This window comes from Daucus carota, chromosome 2, assembly GCF_001625215.2.
Source record: "Daucus carota subsp. sativus chromosome 2, DH1 v3.0, whole genome shotgun sequence".
Classification (NCBI taxonomy): Eukaryota; Viridiplantae; Streptophyta; class Magnoliopsida; order Apiales; family Apiaceae; genus Daucus; species Daucus carota.
Genome location: NC_030382.2, coordinates 50,368,977 through 50,387,526, shown reverse-complemented (window position 1 = coordinate 50,387,526; position 18,550 = coordinate 50,368,977). Strand labels below are relative to the sequence as shown.

At 35.7% G+C, this 18,550-nt stretch overlaps 3 protein-coding genes and 1 long non-coding RNA gene across 5 annotated transcripts; 2 read left to right on the top strand and 2 right to left on the bottom strand.

The window, feature by feature from the left end:
- The first annotated feature begins 1,478 nt into the window (after window positions 1–1,478).
- Window positions 1,479–2,630, top strand: LOC135150812 (uncharacterized). The gene is made up of 2 exons (XR_010289125.1): window positions 1,479–1,555; window positions 2,488–2,630. It is a non-coding gene; the product is annotated as an uncharacterized LOC135150812 (long non-coding RNA).
- A 538-nt stretch (window positions 2,631–3,168) lies between these two features.
- On the bottom strand, window positions 3,169–4,517 carry LOC108209081 (CASP-like protein 1F1). The gene is made up of 3 exons (XM_017379813.2): window positions 4,153–4,517; window positions 3,913–4,033; window positions 3,169–3,592 (listed from the first exon to the last, which is right to left on the bottom strand). Exons 1-3 carry the CDS (start codon window positions 4,356–4,358, stop codon window positions 3,359–3,361), a joined length of 561 nt encoding a protein of 186 aa, XP_017235302.1. The 5' UTR covers window positions 4,359–4,517; the 3' UTR covers window positions 3,169–3,358.
- Window positions 4,518–7,249: 2,732 nt separating this feature from the next.
- Window positions 7,250–13,299, bottom strand: LOC108209080 (uncharacterized). 2 transcript variants are annotated; one of them, XM_017379812.2, is made up of 7 exons: window positions 13,167–13,299; window positions 12,861–13,063; window positions 10,249–11,837; window positions 9,842–10,093; window positions 9,427–9,507; window positions 8,000–8,578; window positions 7,250–7,648 (listed from the first exon to the last, which is right to left on the bottom strand). In XM_017379812.2, the coding sequence occupies exons 3-7, from the start codon at window positions 11,455–11,457 to the stop codon at window positions 7,592–7,594; spliced, it is 2,178 nt and encodes a 725-aa protein (XP_017235301.1). In that variant the 5' UTR covers window positions 11,458–11,837; window positions 12,861–13,063; window positions 13,167–13,299; the 3' UTR covers window positions 7,250–7,591. The 2 variants fall into 2 exon arrangements, with proteins under 2 accessions (XP_017235301.1, XP_017235299.1); XM_017379810.2 differs by having other exon boundaries at window positions 12,861–13,229.
- Window positions 13,300–15,234: 1,935 nt separating this feature from the next.
- On the top strand, window positions 15,235–18,330 carry LOC108205789 (probable serine/threonine-protein kinase At1g54610). The gene is made up of 7 exons (XM_017375861.2): window positions 15,235–15,673; window positions 15,868–16,152; window positions 16,680–16,997; window positions 17,073–17,300; window positions 17,448–17,548; window positions 17,626–17,722; window positions 17,829–18,330. Exons 1-7 carry the CDS (start codon window positions 15,398–15,400, stop codon window positions 18,138–18,140), a joined length of 1,617 nt encoding a protein of 538 aa, XP_017231350.1. The 5' UTR covers window positions 15,235–15,397; the 3' UTR covers window positions 18,141–18,330.
- The last annotated feature ends 220 nt before the right edge of the window (window positions 18,331–18,550 follow it).

Here is an 18,550-nt window from a genome sequence, read left to right as displayed (position 1 = left end):
ACAAATTGTGAATGCATTTCTAGAAGAAGGCCGAAGGGTTGTGATCTGGGTGCCTGAGTACCTTTTGTCCTCCCGACCTCCCCAAACCTTTCGAGGGTTAGTTTAATTTAGTTTATGCCTAGGGAAAAAACCCTTTTAGTTTTAGCTCATACATTATGGACAGCATTCGGAGTTGATGTCATTTTTAGAACATTAGAGTGGCCATTTCTTTCTCTTCCTGGTATCTGTTACAACTCTGGTCCACCTCTTAGCTTCATACTTTTCTATATATCTTCAGTCCATTCCATCTGGCAGTCATATCTTTCATAAATTTATTTGCTGAACTGAACGTGTCATTTAAATGATAGTGGATAGGATAGCTTGCACATATAACAGGCTGCAGGCAGATCTACACTTATTTGCGGAAGATCACAGCCAAATAGCTGGCTACCATGGTTAGTAAAAATTATTTTGTGATGTTGATTAGGGCTGTAAAATGATCCGGGTGATCCCGGGTACCCCTCTGCTCAAGTACCGGATCATATTATTTATAGCTTGTCCAGATTTGGGTCCGGGATCGTTTTATTCGGGTATAAACTGATCCCGGGTATTTGAGATACGGATCTAAACCGGATATGATCCAGTATCGTATTTTCTATTTTTTAACCGGGTAGTTTATGATCCATCGAATATGAGCCGGATATGATCCACTAACATCAAATATCATTATTATTTCAGTTGTTTAAATAATTCTCATTTAGTCTAAGTAGACATAATATTATAAAGTATATTAATTTTGAATTAAAACTTATAGTTATGTGTTGGAATATATCATTTATTAAATATATATGAAGATAATAAGCATGATCACATTAAATAAATCATATTTTATGAAGATATAAACTTAAATAAGATATTACAATTTTATAAAATGATGACTATTTACTTGCAAATATGATGGTGTTAAAATATAATATGTATATGAGTTTGAATTGAATATGAACCGTGGATCATATTCGGTTATTCGGGTAGGATCATATTATGAAAAATTATATGAGACTGAATCTGAGCGGGTATAGGTGTGCTCGTATCCGGGATCATATATTATACGGGCTTAATTTTTCCGCCAGATTTGGATCGTTTTCAAAACGGATATGAGACATGTATCATATTTTCGAGCCGGATATGAGCCGAGACACCGGATAGTCCGTATCGGTTTACAGCCCTAATGTTGATAAGAGCAAAAAACCTCTTTGGTCCCTTTTTATCATAAGAGGTGATTGTTAACTGTGGTCCTTGTCTCACCAGTGACCAGACCCCACTCCAGGGGACACCTGACTGCGAATTTTGTCTTGCCATTGTAATCCACCAGATTGATGAACACTCTTGCAGCTTCACCTAATGTGAGGGACAAAAGAAGAAAATAGAATTGCATATTCTTCATAACGTACCTGTTTATCTCTGCATCTTCAATCTGTGGTGCTCTTTGTTCAAGAGGAAATTATTTCATATCCTGCCAAGTCGACTGTGCTGATAACCTGATTCTCAGAATAGTATGAACAACAATTACATTCTGGTAAGATAGTCTTTACGTAGGTCTGTGTGTCTAGCTATAAGCTTTCTTACCCTGGCTCGGTTGGACACTTGGTCGTCCAACATAAGTACGTGTCCAAGTGTTGGATTGAGTAGATTTTTTAGAAATATTTAGAATCAGGGAGTGAAAGAAAAGGTCTCGCATGAACAGAAGAAACAGTCAGATTAGCCAAAGGGACGACGCCTAAAAACCACATTAAACAGGGCTTATTGTGGCAACACAATTAAAATTGAGCCCTGATAATATTGGATGGGGGATTTAGGCAAGTCATCCTTGGCTACCAAACATGCTACTTCTCATCCATACAAGACCTCTCTTCCCTTAATATATTAATATCGCATTACATCTATGCCTCCATATATATTAAGTTGCAATGTGGTCATCTATATATAATAAGTCCGGTAGACTAGAGTGATTATTGAGAGATTTGGATTCCGAGAATAAAACAACTGATTAGAGGACCAACAGTTGTATCCTCCCATAAGAAAGAACATATTCTGGCCATACTTGTGTTGTTAAAATGCGTAGAATTGAGAGAGACAGACGCATGTAAGTATAGAGCACATAATGCATGATGAAGTTGTTTGGTTGAATTACAAAACGACATTACATGCCCTTTACCAATCCCAAAGGGTGTGTTGGACTACCCAACTAGAACTGTTTGCTGCTTGCTAGTAGTTCTCTTCGTTGTTATTCCAAGTTCAAGTCAACCCACGAATGTTTGTCTTTCACAGCCGATCGCAAGTTGGTGTATTGACTTGCATCAAATTGATTTTGAATAGATTTGATTCCAAGCTTCACTCGAAAATGTTGCAATAATCATGTTTTTGTATTCTGATTCAGTTTCTCTATTTCGTTGAATACATGGCCCTGGCTAATTATAGAACAGTCATGCTTAACTATTTATGAAACAGCACTGGGTGCATTCAATATTTCAATGGACCATTATTTGGGAGTTTGTCGCTGGCTCACAGCTACCGTTACAGTTGGCCTCATATGGCTGGAACTCAGCACCTCATTGACATGTAAACTGACAATGTATATGTGTTTTGTGTTCGATCGCGTGTGTACCTTGCGCTACTGTAGTTGATTATATTTGTGTATGCTTGCTTTATTGCAGTCTCGTTTTCTGTCTTTATTACCCTACTTAACTACTGTTATTTTCTTTATTCATTTCACTTCATTTACTTTTCTCTCAACTACCCCCATATATGTTCAACTAACTCTTATTTCATTTCATTGATTAAACATCTCCATTTTTACCAAATAAATACTCCTGTATTCCCACTTCTTTAGGCATTGCCCAAAATATCTCAAAGCTTCCTGCAATTTCATTAATCCCACCTTTTTGTCTTTATCATCGTGTTTCTGATTTGCGATGTTACAAATTGCATTATTAGTACAACAAAGAACGTTTAATAAATCTAGAATTTTCGATTGCAGAAGCATCAGATGTGAAATCACAGCTGGTACCAAATATTGAACAATTCTAGGCTCGACATCACTTTCATACAAGTCTACAATTTTTAACTTGGACATCATTTTTATAAAGTTTACAATTTTTAACCTCGGCATCACTTTCATACAGTATTACAGAAACAGTAAAATTAGCCAAGTCTAACATAAAAACTAAAAACAAACATTTTATCAACTAATACAGGACGCCACAATAAAATGCTAAGATAATATGAAGCGCTTTCTTCCGAATCCAACACACTTAATTTACAGCACCACGAGATAGGGTACTACACATCAACTACTCGAACAAGAAATTCATAAAGTCATTCATTTGATAACTTGTGTGATGGATGATTTGGACTTGCTGACGGAGATGACCGTGAGGATAAAATAGAAGAAGAAGGCAACATAAGAAAGTGTTACAGCAATGGTGATCCTGTCACAATACTTGTCGAAGTATCCACAGATTGGCATCCATCCCGCGTATTTGTTACCGTACTTCCCCAGGTATCCCATCGCCGTTGCTGCCGAGCAACCAGCCATCAACAATGTCATTACAACCTAGCATACGATTTTCACAATAATCAGTGACTAACATTGTGAAAACCTGCACAGATTATTTATTCATGTGACGAGTATTGTGCACTGGGTAAATGTTGAAATAGGAAAGTGTAACATTTTGATAGCATTATGGACCTTTTTCTTGCAAATTATTGTGTTATTTTAGTTCGTTTTCTATTTATAACAATGTGAAAGACAGTTCATCTAGTGAGGAACTTAACCAAAGTAGAATGCCAGTTCCTTTTGATAGAAACCCAACAATGGTAAAACCAGGTCCTTTTGCATATATTGGAAAAGCAAGAAAAAATAAAAAAAATTACCAAATCGTGCAAGAAGAAGAAGAAATAATTTATTGATTTCGAGGTGAGTCCCATGATGTAAAACAAGAGAAGAGATATGGCCGAAAACACACATGCAATGAGATTCGCAGCTGCAAAAAACCTGCACAAAGCGAAAACCCGACTCGGTAACAAGAGGTTGATGGTTCGTCTTAAATTACATAAAAGTGCAATTGACAATTCTTAAAAAAAAGGAAAAATATAATAATAGTAAGAACTCACTTGTAAGAAGGGGAATAGCTATATTTAACATCAGCAGTGATGCCATAAATAAGAACAGTTTCTTTGCTGGTAAGAACGATACATGAAGCTGCTAGCGTTGCGGCCATGGCCAAGAACCTCAACGATATTTGAGCTGCTCTTGTGAATTTTTCTACTTTCACAGCTATCATTTCGGTGTTCTTTGCCTCCTCAACAGTGTTCATCATTTTAGAAAAGGCTAGGATTTTAGGAAGCAAAAAAGAGAAGAGAGTTAGAACTTAGAAGTGCAGAGCAGAGTATCTGACTTTGGGAGTTAATATGAGTTATTTATAGACTGAGGAAAATTTAAGACGAGATTAAATGACAAAGAGAAGCAAGGTGTGTTTGAGAATTGAAATGAGAGGTAACAAAATAAGGGTAGTGTGACCTGCTGGTAAAGATATGGGCATGGACCCGCTTCTTGGATTCCCATGGTACAAATAATTTAAGAGTGTCTTCGTATAGCTTAAGCGCTGTGACTTCTACTTTATAACTTGCGTCGTTATCAATTGTAGCTGTGTAGTAGATTTGAATTGCGTATTTAATCTGGATTTTATGTGTTTGTTTTGAATTTCAAACGTTTCAATCTAAATTTCTAAACAGCCACTGAATCTACCAGTATTGAACAGAGATTATGGTAATTATGAGAGATTTTTGAAAGATTGAGACCTTCAATTATAATATTAGGGTTTCAGTTTTAAGAGACTGACTTCCGAATTATGGTTCGGGCAAAACTTTAAAAAAAAAAATATTTTTGTTAACCTCCCTAAATAAAATTCTAATTCCGAGATTCGACGATCAAGAACACCTTAATGGCTCAACTTTAACCAATGACTCCTGTCATGTCTTGCTTATGTTTATCACCTATGTGTGCTAATGAAGGGTTTGTCTTTTAAAAAGGGATTAAATGAGTTGAAGGGTTAATTCAAATTAGAATTCTGATTACGAGGTCGCGCTCAAGAGAGAACCGATCCTTAAAATAGAACGATAAAACTACTAACATTATGCTACATAACTCTAAATTTTAAATAAATTTTTTAGGATTTAATACATGTTTTTTTCATCGTTGTGTGTTCAAAAATAATTTTAAAATATAATACATAGATATTGACATTTTTTGCATGTGAAGTTCTGCTGCTGAACTCTAACTAATACTAGAAATAAGGTAATGGTTTTATGATTCTCTCTAATGGTTCTCTCTTAAGCATGACCCTATGTAAATATTCTAATACTAGAATCTAATAGTCTAATAGTTATTGAATGGATATAATAATTTATTTTAATCCATTAATTTTAAGAAACTACTTGAATTAAGCTTTTCTATAATTAGAGAATTATCAAAAATAAAAACACTTCTTGAAAACAGAGGAATTTTATCTGCAAAATGATACAAAACATTGATTCCTAAGTTTGGACATGGCTTCAGCAATGTCACTCATGTTGTATGTATTCTAGTACCATCTTTTAATCCTTCGGTTCTTCACTAGACTCTTTTACTACTCCACGTCTTCCAACTTTAACATCCTCAACAAATCTCATAGCGAAAATACAATGAAAGATTTATGTTTTCGAACATGATTAAACAAGCAAGCAAGGCAGGGCTTGAATTTGATACGACACGGCATGGAGACGAGAGCAAACAATGTTGCAAGTCATATTACACACATTGATGGCTACGGTTTTGGAGGTTACAAGCTACGCCACTCTCCTTTGCTCTGTCCTATCTCTATCAATGCAACAATCATGCTCTCTTCCTTGTATTCATTTCCCACCCACACGCTCTTGTATCCGATGTAAACACTAGTTTGTTCAAACAAAATCCCCTTTCTTTCATTTTTTTTTATTGGGAAGTGCTACAATCCTACTCTACTTTGTCATTTATTTTACATGTTTTTTATGTTTCAAGTCGAGTGCTTCCAAATTGTAATGCATCACCTCACGTGCGTTTCCATCCCCATTATTTTGGTTGATTTTCTTCGAGTATCGGATGGAGCTTGTTTCATCACACAATTCTAACCCCATCCATATCAATAAAAATACGATTTCAATACTAAAATAGTAGAATGTAACGAAATCTTGTTTTAATTAAACGGGTTGAAATCGCGTATGCGATATAATAGAGGACCATTTACAATTTTTATGATTTACAAAATTATAGGTACCAATATCTCTTTTATCTGAAAATTGTTTACAAGGAGTAACTTGTAATTGCAAGAAATTATAACAAGACTAAACAACTAAACAAGGGGGAAAAAATGATAAAAAATTATATGTCCGAAAAGTAGTAAAAATGCAACACATTTATTTCTTTCTAATTCCACAACTTTGGCCAAGTTTTATAGAAACAAAATACAGTATAAATTATTTTGTTTTGCTAAATCAAAATTGTTAAGTTTTTGATAATAGGATTAAGATCCGTCTAAGGCCAAGAAGGCTGTACAGAGAAGTTATTGGAGTAGCTCTAACTTACTAGTACTCACATTATTTATATTATATTCAGAAGCAACTAGAGTTGCTCTAACTTACTGGTATTCACATTATATTTAGAAACAACTAAGATACATTTGAAGTTGCTCTTGACTGTAATAAGTGAGAATATGTAATTCTCATTTGATCAGTTTCCCAGCTTCCAGTTGGTAGGAGATGATAATATCTCCTTTCTACCAACATAGTAAAATTTTAATTACTCCCTCCGTCCCATTTTAACTGCTTTTGACTTTTTTACACGTATTTTAAGATGTTCAAAAAATCACAGTTAAACATAATTATTTTTTATAAAATTTATATCAAATAAAAGTTTAGAATCTAAACTTTTATTTGAGATAAGATTTGAAATTTTTTATTGAGTGTAGATATTATTTTTTACACCTCAATATACGTGTTAAAAAGTCAAACATCAGTTAAAATGGGACAGAGGGAGTATGTTCTATCACAACTCCATCACGTGGCTAGAGCTCAGAATAATCATTGATATGTATATATAGGGTTTACATGTTTTAGAAACACCTATGAGTCATGATCAATCACACATTCCAATGTTGCACACCCCATGTACTAGGACATAAAAAGTCATCAACAATTAGCAAACCAAAAATGTCATCAACAAACTCTAAACCAGTTCTTCAGATTTCAGACACGGAATTTCGATCTATTTTGAACAACAGAGGTTTGCAGGAAATCCACCGGGGACGCTACTTCCTATCTTTATTATTTTATTTCACTAAGGTACACAAAATATGTACAAGTTTTTACAGATCTCAATGAACTTAAGATGAGATGATCTAATTTATTTGAAACTAATATGTACAACTGCAATGGGATTTTTCTTTACCCTATCTCATCAGATAAGACGACTGCATAAAAAGTATGTACAGTTATGAGCTATGTACAAGAGAACCAGATATGAGTTCACCTGCTACCACTAGCAGCTGATATCAAAGTACTTGGGGTCCGATGGATAATGATACTCCACGGTTAACTGCAGTGTAGACCAAAGCATGCTTGTTAGATCATATAAAATTATAGGAATCTGGCATAGAGCAGCTCAGGTCAGTTGATGGTTCACATTTCATTCCAGAAAAGTTAAGGTACTGAAACTATTTTCCATTAGTGAAAGCAGCAACAAATCATAGTATCAGATATCTAGAAGTAGTTTCTTGTTTGCCCATAAATTAGTCAAGCTGACTCCCTTATAATGAATTACCAGATATAAAAATGCATGTTTTTTAAGTAGATGATAAAATTAGGGGACTGCGTGAAAGTAAGGGGAACAAAATAGTAGAAAGACAACTTATATTATCACTCTGAAAATAGTGACAAATGAACATACCTTGCCTTCATCAGCGTCTGAATGACGTTGAGGAAACACCACCCTCATGTCATTATATAAGTAGAAGCGTCGTTCGACTTCTAACTTTTTATTGTCCCCTGATAGTTCGGAAAAGGGGTCAGATTTGCATTTTTGGATGGTTCGAGAGTTTTTTTTGGGGAAGGGGCACATAAAGCGGAGATGGAGAGCATAGCGGAGAACGCCAGATCCACTTGTATTCTCATTTGCCTTCGGAGAGCCACTTACTGATTTACTTTTGGTTATGCTGGACGAAATTGTGGTTATGTCATCAACCGAAGAATTCATCTTTTTCCTATGACCTACTTCACCACAAGGTGACACCAGACCGCTAAGATCCTGAGGAAGGCCATTGTGCAGCTTGTTTGGACCATGCTCTGTAGATTTCTGCCTATGTACATCATTAACTCTACTTAAATCCGTGGACAATGTTTTGCTTTGCAGTAAAGATTGACTACTGTGTAAATCTGGAGAAGGATTCCCCACTTTCTTCATGTGAGGATCTCTGAATCCACCATTCCCTGGTGCAGAATCTAGATTGATCTTTTGGCGCATAAATGTCTGCAGGGTTTACAACATGAGTGTAAAGCATAGAACAAATCACTGGAAACATGGTTGCTGCTAACAAGATATCCAGAGGTGTTATATATCACACATCTCATATTTCCCAGTCATATGTCAATCATGTTCCTGTGAACATTCAAACTAATAATAGTTGCATACCTCTAGTCTCATACCACCACCACCATTTAAATTTAACCAAGCACTAATTATCATCTGCAATCTTGACTTTCAAAATATATATATCTCAACTATTTCAGCATACAAAGCAGAACTCAATTATCAAGCAATGCAACAAGTTTGAGTTTCTGTTTTTCTTTGTCAAGCACTTCTTATCCTCATAACCAAATTGAAGAAACTCAATTTATTTAGAAATCAGTAAAAGGTAATCTCTAAGAAAACACACACACACACACACACACAGCTCTTGTTGCTAGACAATTAAAATAATACGGAGGCAGATTATGATTCTAGCTATGGACACAGCCTTATGAAGTTTAATACACTTTAATAACAACGCAGGAACCAACTGAGTTAAGTTCTTTTCTCATTAATGTGTGTGTGCCTGCACATGCGCACGCCATATGAGGAGCAAGTCATCTATTTGTCCCCCACAAAGTTCAGTTGTTTGCCTATGATTATCTAATTCATTTCTTTTTTAAGGCTTTGCACATGCTGTTGACAGTAAACAAAGAAGGTACTGTATGCTAAATATACCACAATGTTGAATCAGATAAAATATGCTGTATTAAACAGTAAACAACAGCATGTGTATGTTTAGATACACTTAAACTTAAACTTATAAGGTTGCATCACTACTTGATAAAAATAGTTTGTTGTTCAATTACCTTGGTACCGACTGGCATGTCACTCAAGTCATAGTTACAAAAGAAAGTGTGTATAGGCGTCTTTTCTGGATTACTGAGGACCTGGCATATACAATCGATATATTAATAAATATTATAATTATAATAAGAACAACAACAACAACAACAACAATAATAATAAAAGAAGTGAAATAATCCATTTGTTTTCAGGATGAAGTTCACACAAATCACCCCATCCCCAATCCCAGAGAAACTATGTTGCTATATCTATTTATATAAAAAACTAATATATCCTGTGTACAGAACATGCTCAGATCCACATAAGTACAAGTTGCTTGGTCAGATCATGACCACCTGATGGTAACTCAAAGGCAAAATAAGCTAGTGAAACCAAAATATAAGTAATGTACAACTACAAGAAAGGGAGGGGCGGTACCAACTGTATGCGCCCTTTCATTGGCACACGCAGGCGGCTCTTTTCTGCCTGTGAATTATTGCTGTTGAGGCTCTTCTTCATTTTTGGACCCTTAACCTTGTCTGATGCTAAATTTCCAGCAAGATCTACCGATGAATAGTAAAGTAAGCAATTATCCCCATCAACACTTGTTACCGAGAATGGAAGTTTCTGAGGATGTGGCCAAAAGCTTCCTCCAGTAATGTTAAGTACAGCAAGGAATCCATCGATCTTCTGCACCCACAAGAACACACAAAACAAAATAAATATTACTAAGACACGAGTGCCTTGAAAACAGATTCCAAAATACAGGAATATTTGTTGCCAGATGACAATTCTACAATCATGCATAGACAGGCTTTCCATGACAATGAAATATGAACTCTAACCTGGTTGACAATTCCAGACGCTATACGTCCAGACAGCAGTGACTCCTCGAAAGAACCCACCAATGACCTCCGTATGGACAATCCACTTAAACTTCTACCAAACTTAGTACAGGGACTGATAGGTGTTGAATCCTGCAACCAGTTTTCTTTTACAGCATTCATACATTCAGGAGTGAACTGACCGGTCTTATGCTGCAGGTGTTCAACTTCAGCAAATGATTTACTTGCTACTCTAACATCTCCATTTCTATGAGACGAAAATGTCTCCAGAACAGTTCTATCAAGTGACTGTTCCAAATCCTTGAAGGTTAAATAGCTGCAATCTAACTCTTCACTGACATCCATACACCCTCCTGATAATTTCAATCTTCCAGAGAATTTGGGGCGTAGCGGTGACAAACACAGAGATGAGGAGGCTACCTTTTCTGGTGATATAGGGATCGGCCCACTGTGAAAAGATGACGAAAGACCCAGACGCGTAACATCTTTGTCATCAAGCAAAGGCCCATCAGTAAGAGAACTGAAGTTGGTTAAACGATGTTCATTATGACAATTTATCCTTTCTTGAAAGCTGGATGTAGACCAAATAAGATTGCTAAAATAGTCGGGACTCCTTGTCTGAACTTCTTTTTGCTCTTGCAGAAGTGTATCACTACATCTCACACTGCTTACCCGAGATTCATGGTTATAGATGGTGCCACCAATGTTTAGAGGTTCTTTCCTGAATTGATCTGACATAAGTGGGCCACACAAAGGTGACAACAACCGCTTCTTAACTAGAGATTGATTCGTGGTTGCAGTTTGAGCAATAGTAACCATAGATGATGAACGAAGCTCATCACATGGGTTATCCTCCACATCGAAGGCAGGGGGATTCAAAGATTTTGATTCAAACCCCACTATCCTTGAAACAGGATTCAGAACATTTCTCTCACCTTTATGAGTGAAGATGCAGCTTTTTTCTACAGAATTAGTCTTCAACCTACTAGCAGTGGTCATACTATCTTTAGGCGCATTTGGACCATCTGGGTCATCTGATGTTCCACAAATCAAATCCCCTGGCATACGATTGCCAAAACTCCCTACGCACATTCCACTCATGTCGCAACTACTTCCACCGCCAAATCGTGATGGAGTTTGAACGAACGTGCTCAATGATACTGCTACTTCATCAGCAGTGTTGGCGGAGGAGACTTGAGGTAAACCCATTACAAATCCTAAATAAGGTGTTGTATCTTATCTAAGTAATCAACTAAAATCCAATGTTATTCTATATTATCCCAGATATGCCCAAATTTCAAAGTTGTCCGGCATTCCTACCAAAGTGGCAGAAATTAATTGCTTAACCCCATTGCAGTTATAGAACACATATCGGTGATTATGCCTAACTAATTTTCATGTCTGTTTAGAAGAATTTGCTGTCTATCTGTGAAAGTTCAACTTCATTCCTACACAATGTAGCACCGACACCAAAACATAGACTGGAGGAGGAAAACGAGTAGATAGCATTGTCATCATCACGTTCAGAGCAGCAAGACTGACAGAATGAGGTTTTAATGGTGTTTTCAGCAAAAATAAAGCTCAAACTCCTGAAATTTTTTTACAATAAAGTCAGCTCAGGTGCAACATAATAAATGATGAAAACAAGAGAAAACATGGCACTATGATTTCCACAATTATAAATTCTATATTTATTCGTCAAGAGACCTGGGAAAGGGGAATGAATCTTCTCATCGGTAAATTTCCACTTTTGACCATATAAATTTAAAATGTTCTATAGACTCTTCTAAAATGAACTTGAACATGTCCTAAAAAAATAGCTTAGATAATGATAGAAAGCTTATCTTGCTATCCAAATATAATTTACCATCATAGACAACAGCTCAAGAAGAGGGAAACTTAGTAGTTGCAGTAGCAGTCAGTTGATGAATGCAAAAAATGTACCAACAAACAAGACCACACACAAAAACTATGATTACTTAGTTTCACAGCTCACTTTGTTTGAACCTATATATCGCTATAACACAAGTTGCAATGCAGCATGACGATGACTAAAGCAGGGTTTCAAGGGGACCAGAATTACTGAGGATCGGCCATTGATTGTCAGCTGATGTATACCCAAACATAAATCTACGACCTTGTCACGATCCGTAAAGTTAAAAACAAATAAAAATGCAGTGTAAAGAGTCATTTAAGCAACAATTAAGTCTGATGAACTTTAATCCTCCAATCAGTCTAAATACGAAACATAAACCCTAATTACAAGAACCCAATTTGCAGGAACTAAACCACATATAATAAGAAAGATTATTACCAAATCAAATCTTTCCAACATAAAATCAAAAAAAGAAAAAATCTGCTGAGCAGCAAGGACTAAAAACAAATACAAACACACATACATAATGTAAGCAAGCTTCTATCATCAGCTTGAAGTTGCTAGACAAGCTCCATAACTTCCAGCTAAGTAAAACACGAAATCAATGACAAAAGTAGCACAAAATATTAAACAACTTCTTCATATGCAAAAACCCCCAATATTCCAAACAAACACACAGCACAATCACCCCAACAATCAACAATATCTAAGCTATCAAGAAAAAACAAAAACTCACCAGATAAGAAGACATCAATCAATCAATCATGTAATTTGATCATGCCATCTCATAAAGATCCAAGCTTTACCCAAAAGAACCTGATCAAAGCAACTGGGTCAAAGTAAAACGGTGTAATTTGATGTTCTTGATGATGTTCTTGATATTTCTTGAAAAAGCCAATATTTATGACTTAAAACCTTGAATAATTTTTATCTGACAATCTGCAGAAAATGTGTATATATAGATTAAATGTAAGTATAGGTATGGATAGATGGATAAGCGTGAAGGAAAAACAAAGCAACAGGGAGGCAGGCAAAATCAGACCCATGTGTCCTCGATAGCGGTTCTCTTTTCTTTAACATTTCTGTCCACTCTATTCTTTATTACATTTATCTGTTTGGCAGACACATCCTCATTCAGTTTTGAATACGTGACACATTTTTGTTTGATTATTTTGACGCAGCCGTTGTATCCATATTTTCTGTGTCTACGCTCTTACCACGACCTCCATTGCAATAATTGATTCCCATCACCATGCATAATTTATTAATTGCATATTGCGACTCAATATTTTAGGACACATAAATTAGTTAGAAATAAATTTAGCCTGGGTATAGAATGAAATTAATCCATAGACACATCATGCACGCATGATTAGATATTTTTTAATATAAATTTTTATAGGTATTTATATATATATATATATATATATTTGATATACAAATTAATTTATTTTTATTTTTTTGCATTGGCGAGTTAGAATTGTCTAGAAGTTGCTTGTACTCAACAAATTCTGTAAACAAACTTGACCAATAACATATGCTCAAAACAAATTGCAGAATTACAAGAAAAGGTTGACATACTTTTGACCACTTAATTAAAGAGAAAAACTGCATTATAACACCGGATCCAACGATGGTGCACTTGACTTAGAAGAGGCATCATGATTCATGAGTCCTGAGCGCTGAGTGCTATATAGCATCGCACATATTTTTATAATCCATGGCATGGCACAAACGCGTGAGCTTTTTCTGGCAAAAATTTAAAATAATCTTTATGAAAATAAGAATATTTTTTTTTAAAAAAAAATAACTTTTAAATTAAGAATTATTGTTCAAATTAATTTTAAAAATTAATTAAATAATTTTTCATACATCTCAATAAAATGGTATTGTTTTTATTGAATATAGTGATGTCAACCTGAGCCTAACTTATATATAAACCCTAAGTTTTATTCTTTTAATTAAGATAAATGATATGTTGAAATATAAGTATAAGATTTATAAAGGGGCCTCCTCTAAGTTTTGGAGGTCTCGGGTTCGAGCCCCTGCCACCCCCAATATTCTCACAATTTAAAATAAACACGAAGGCAATTTATACCAGAAAGATGGGCGCCCGTGATCCACTCTTCAACCCAAATAATGGGTTTCGAGTGATGGTAGTGTTGAAATATAAGTATAGGATCCATAAAAAGCCTCTTCTAACATCTTAAAGTTTTAGATGGAATGGTTCTCTACATCTATTTTTGGAAATTTTAAGATACGCAAATCTTACTTATTAATATATTTTTAAATATAAATTTGACAGCTGCTTGAATAATTTTACCCCGACTAAAATACTTTTACTTGACTTATTAAAAATAGTTTGGATAATTAAAGACCTCTTAATCAGGATTGATGGTCGACGCTTGACGGACGGCTCCTTTGTGGTGTTGTCTTCCTGCAACGTTTCGAGAAGAAGTTTAATTGTCCACTTTCTTTGAGTAGACAATAATAATATCATGTGGGACTGAGGATTTAGATGCGTGTTCATACTTCATATAAATCATCTTCTGGAGTAACAATTAAATTACGTGTCTATATGATATGGAAAGAAGTTAAAAATTTATATATGGGTCGCATTTTGTGTATATATAAAAATGTAGGGGTTGTGAAAGTCTCTAAAAGCTGGCGAATCTAGCAAGAAATAAATCTCGACATCTTCTTTCTTTTAGCTGGTCCTAGTGGCTCGCATTCTCAATGAGTGTGGACTGGCGAGACTTTCCCGAATCCAATCATATATCAGCTCTTTATCCGAATTTACAATTTCACACATTATTTAATTTAAAAGGGCTGCAATCTGCATACACACATAAAATAATAAAACTTAATTAATCGCATCATAAATCCGCCATTGTCAAATTAGTACTACGCGAGTGCATTATTATTCGGCAGTTGTTTAGGTTAGATTTTAGAAAGCTTTTAGAAAGGAGCATAGATAAAAGTAATGTATAATGGAAATACAACCAAAAAGCAGAAATGATTTCCCAACTCAAAACCACTTTTGACTTTTAAGTCGAAATAATATGTTTGTAACTACCAGTAGGCAGTCTTGGATGTGACACCGAATAATTATAACCCAAGTTATCGATAACACATTTTAAGTCTTTAGTTTTTGTCATTCCTCAGCTCATTGCATGATTGTTCTTACAAAAACAACCAATACTTAGTCTTTCCCGGCTGTCATTGTTGATTCACGTATAATTTTTCAAGAATTTCACATGGGCAGCTAGATTTATGGGCTGTGTTCTCGGCACCGGAGAGGGCGCTCGCCGGAGAAGCTCTAATAATAAAAATTCTGTTCCTGTTCAAGAAAAGACTAATAAGAAGAAAAGTGGAGAAAACGGTGAAAAATCTGGTTCTGCATTGCAGGCGCCTGAGAAGCTTAGATCGTTGTCCGAATTCAGGGTGAAAACATGCCGAGGGTGGCCGTTGTGGCTGAGTGAAGTCGCTGGTGATGCTCTAAGAGATTGGACTCCTCGCCGTGCTAATAGTTTTCAGAAACTCGACAAGGTTCTGTTTTGCTGTTATATTATTTATTTCAGTACAATATATATTGCATAGCCTGAGAAAACGTGAGAACTATTGTTTAACACTTGAAACGTAAGAATTATTGTTCTACAATTTTTGTCTGTAATTGTTATGCGAATTTTGTTATATCTATAAGCGTGATACTGTGAATTTTGATTTATGCGTGGCTTAATTAGATAGGACAAGGGACATATAGCAATGTATATAAAGCAAAAGACTTGATCACTGGGAAAATAGTTGCATTGAAGAAGGTGAGGTTTGATAATTTGGATCCAGAGAGCATTAAGTTTATGGCCAGAGAGATTCTTGTTCTGAAGAAGCTGGATCATCCCAATGTAATTAAGCTGGAAGGTTTGGTCACTTCAAGAATGTCCAGTAGTCTTTATCTTGTTTTCGAGTACTTGGATCATGATCTAGCTGGACTTGCTGCAATCCAAGATATCAAATTTTCCGAACCACAGGTGATTCTTGCTATATATTTATCTGCAAACTGGATTTTCATTCTAGTTAAAATCATTAAATTGGATGATGTTCAGAAATTTTTTTATCTAATTCATTTCTTTGAATTGGATGATTTTCAGCTTTTTAGTTTTTTTTGTCAAATTCCAGGCAATTCACATATACTTTCTTTCTTAATGCATAATTATGAATTCCAAAGTCAAAACTGCATTTGGTGTATATTGCATTTTTAAATGTGGTGAGATATATATACCATAAATAATTGCTCAAACTTTAATACTGAAGTTATGAAACTTATCTGTATGATGCTCTGTAATCTAGTTAAGATTCACGCAAGCAGAGATGGACCAGATGGTGCAGACAGATCTGCCTATCATTTTCAAGACATGCAACTATTCTTGGTTCATACTACTACAGATTAGACGAAATGACTAACGCATGTCGAGCACTGGAGTTCCAGTGTTTCATACATTTGGGCATACACAACTTTAAGAGGCTGAAATATAATACTACAATTCATGCTCTGCAGGTGAAGTGCTTCATGAAGCAATTGCTGTCTGGGCTTGAGCATTGTCACAGCAATGGTGTGCTGCATCGTGATATAAAGTGCTCCAATTTACTTATAGACAGCCAAGGAAATTTAAAAATTGCTGATTTTGGTTTAGCTACTTTCTATGATCCTGCCAAAAAACGGCCTATGACTAGTCGTGTTGTCACACTTTGGTACCGCCCTCCAGAGCTTCTTCTCGGTGCCACTCACTATGGTATAGGTGTAGACCTCTGGAGTGCTGGCTGCATTCTCGGGGAGCTGCTTGCTGGGAAACCAATAATGCCGGGACGGACGGAGGTATTGTTCCATACTTTTTGTTCTGGAGTCTGAACTAGTCCATCTTATTCATCTACAACATTCATTGCTTGATAGGTGGAGCAATTACACAAAATCTTCAAGTTATGTGGTTCGCCATCTGAGGACTATTGGAAGAAATCACGGTTGCCAAAGGCAACGCTTTTTAAGCCACAAAACCCGTACAAGCGTTGTACAACAGAAACCTTCAAGGATTTTCCACCCTCTTCTCTCCCTTTAATAGAAACTCTCTTGGCCATTGACCCTGGCGAGCGTGCCTCTGCTAGTGCAGCTTTGAACAGTCAAGTAAGTACATTCTCAGTGAATAAATGCATTTTTCCTCCATATATAACAGAATTCAGAAATATGTATAATTTGACATTCTGTCACCCAAGTTCTGGACTTCTTGGCCCATATATTCTAGTTTAAGTGGTGCAAATTTCATGTGTGCAGTTTTTCTCTACTGAACCTTATGCTTGTGAACCGTCATCCCTACCAAAACATCCTCCAAGCAAAGAATTGGATATGAAGCGAAGAGAGGAAGAGGCTAAAAGGTTCATCTTCATGTGCACAATGTTATGACACTGCTCTGCTAAGTCACACTAACGGATCAAATACTTTTTTCACGCAGGCAAAGAGGTTCAAGTGACAAAGCTGAGGCTGTTGATGAGAATACTAAGGCTGTACCTGCCCCCGAAGCCAACGCAGAACTTGAAACAAGCTTAGATGTACGTAGTAAATATCCAGGCTGAGATATTGCTTAATTCAGTTATTGTTATGTTGCTTTTGCTTATACAATCGCTACATGTATTTAACATGATTTACATTTTACAGAGGTGGAGAGTGGTGACACAAGCTATCGGTAAAAGTAAAAGTGAAAAATTCCCACCTCCACGCCAGGATGCAGAAGCAGGAAATCCTGTTGATAAATCACATAATTTTCCAGTCTCATTTGGTGCTGCTGGTTCTTCATTTAGATCCACGATATACGATCCAAAGTCATCACGTTCTGTCAAAGATACGGGAACTATGAGAGTGAAAAACAAGAAAGACCACTACCCCAGAAGAGCCCCATCTAGAAGGTTTCTTCGTACATTTATTCCATCATCGGTTAACATATCAAGGGATCTTAGATACAAAAATTGACAATGTGTTTAGAAGGTTCTCCATTAGTTATTATCTTGGTGAATTTTTGTTATAAATTTTCAGTGATTCCTTGTACAAATTTGCCATAGTTGTTGTATGACTCGCAAAAGAAGTTGAAGGTAATCTGTAAGTATGACTCGCAAAAGAAGTTGAAGGTAATCTGTAATTGTATGATCTACTATTTGCTATAGTGTACAGTTCCCTACTTCAATTATTGCAAATTAAATTTTATTATCCAGCTAATTAATTATCTTACTCAAATAATAACACATAAAATTAATTTCTGACTATTGTAACCCAATTTAAATATTAGCTCAACTAAATCTCTTAACCAAATAAGACTTTATTTATTTTTGGCCTATCATCAGCTTAATTTAACTGTGTCCAAATAGGCAAAAACAACCTCTACC

What these genes read in the sequence shown, in the direction of transcription:
- LOC108209081 (XM_017379813.2), bottom strand. Translation starts at nt 4,358, where the DNA reads ATGATGAACACTGTTGAGGAGGCAAAGAACACCGAAATGATAGCTGTG. An exon ending in AGCTATTCCCCTTCTTACAA is followed by an intron (nt 4,034 to 4,152) that starts GTGAGTTCTTAC and finishes CGCTTTGTGCAG; the next exon opens with GTTTTTTGCAGCTGCGAATC. An exon ending in TCTTCTTCTTGCACGATTTG is followed by an intron (nt 3,593 to 3,912) that starts GTAATTTTTTTT and finishes ATCGTATGCTAG; the next exon opens with GTTGTAATGACATTGTTGAT.
- LOC108209080 (XM_017379812.2), bottom strand. Translation starts at nt 11,457, where the DNA reads ATGGGTTTACCTCAAGTCTCCTCCGCCAACACTGCTGATGAAGTAGCA. An exon ending in ACATGCCAGTCGGTACCAAG is followed by an intron (nt 8,579 to 9,426) that starts GTAATTGAACAA and finishes TAAACCCTGCAG; the next exon opens with ACATTTATGCGCCAAAAGAT. An exon ending in CAGACGCTGATGAAGGCAAG is followed by an intron (nt 7,649 to 7,999) that starts GTATGTTCATTT and finishes TCTACACTGCAG; the next exon opens with TTAACCGTGGAGTATCATTA.
- LOC108205789 (XM_017375861.2), top strand. Translation starts at nt 15,398, where the DNA reads ATGGGCTGTGTTCTCGGCACCGGAGAGGGCGCTCGCCGGAGAAGCTCT. An exon ending in GTTTTCAGAAACTCGACAAG is followed by an intron (nt 15,674 to 15,867) that starts GTTCTGTTTTGC and finishes TGGCTTAATTAG; the next exon opens with ATAGGACAAGGGACATATAG. An exon ending in TAATGCCGGGACGGACGGAG is followed by an intron (nt 16,998 to 17,072) that starts GTATTGTTCCAT and finishes ATTGCTTGATAG; the next exon opens with GTGGAGCAATTACACAAAAT.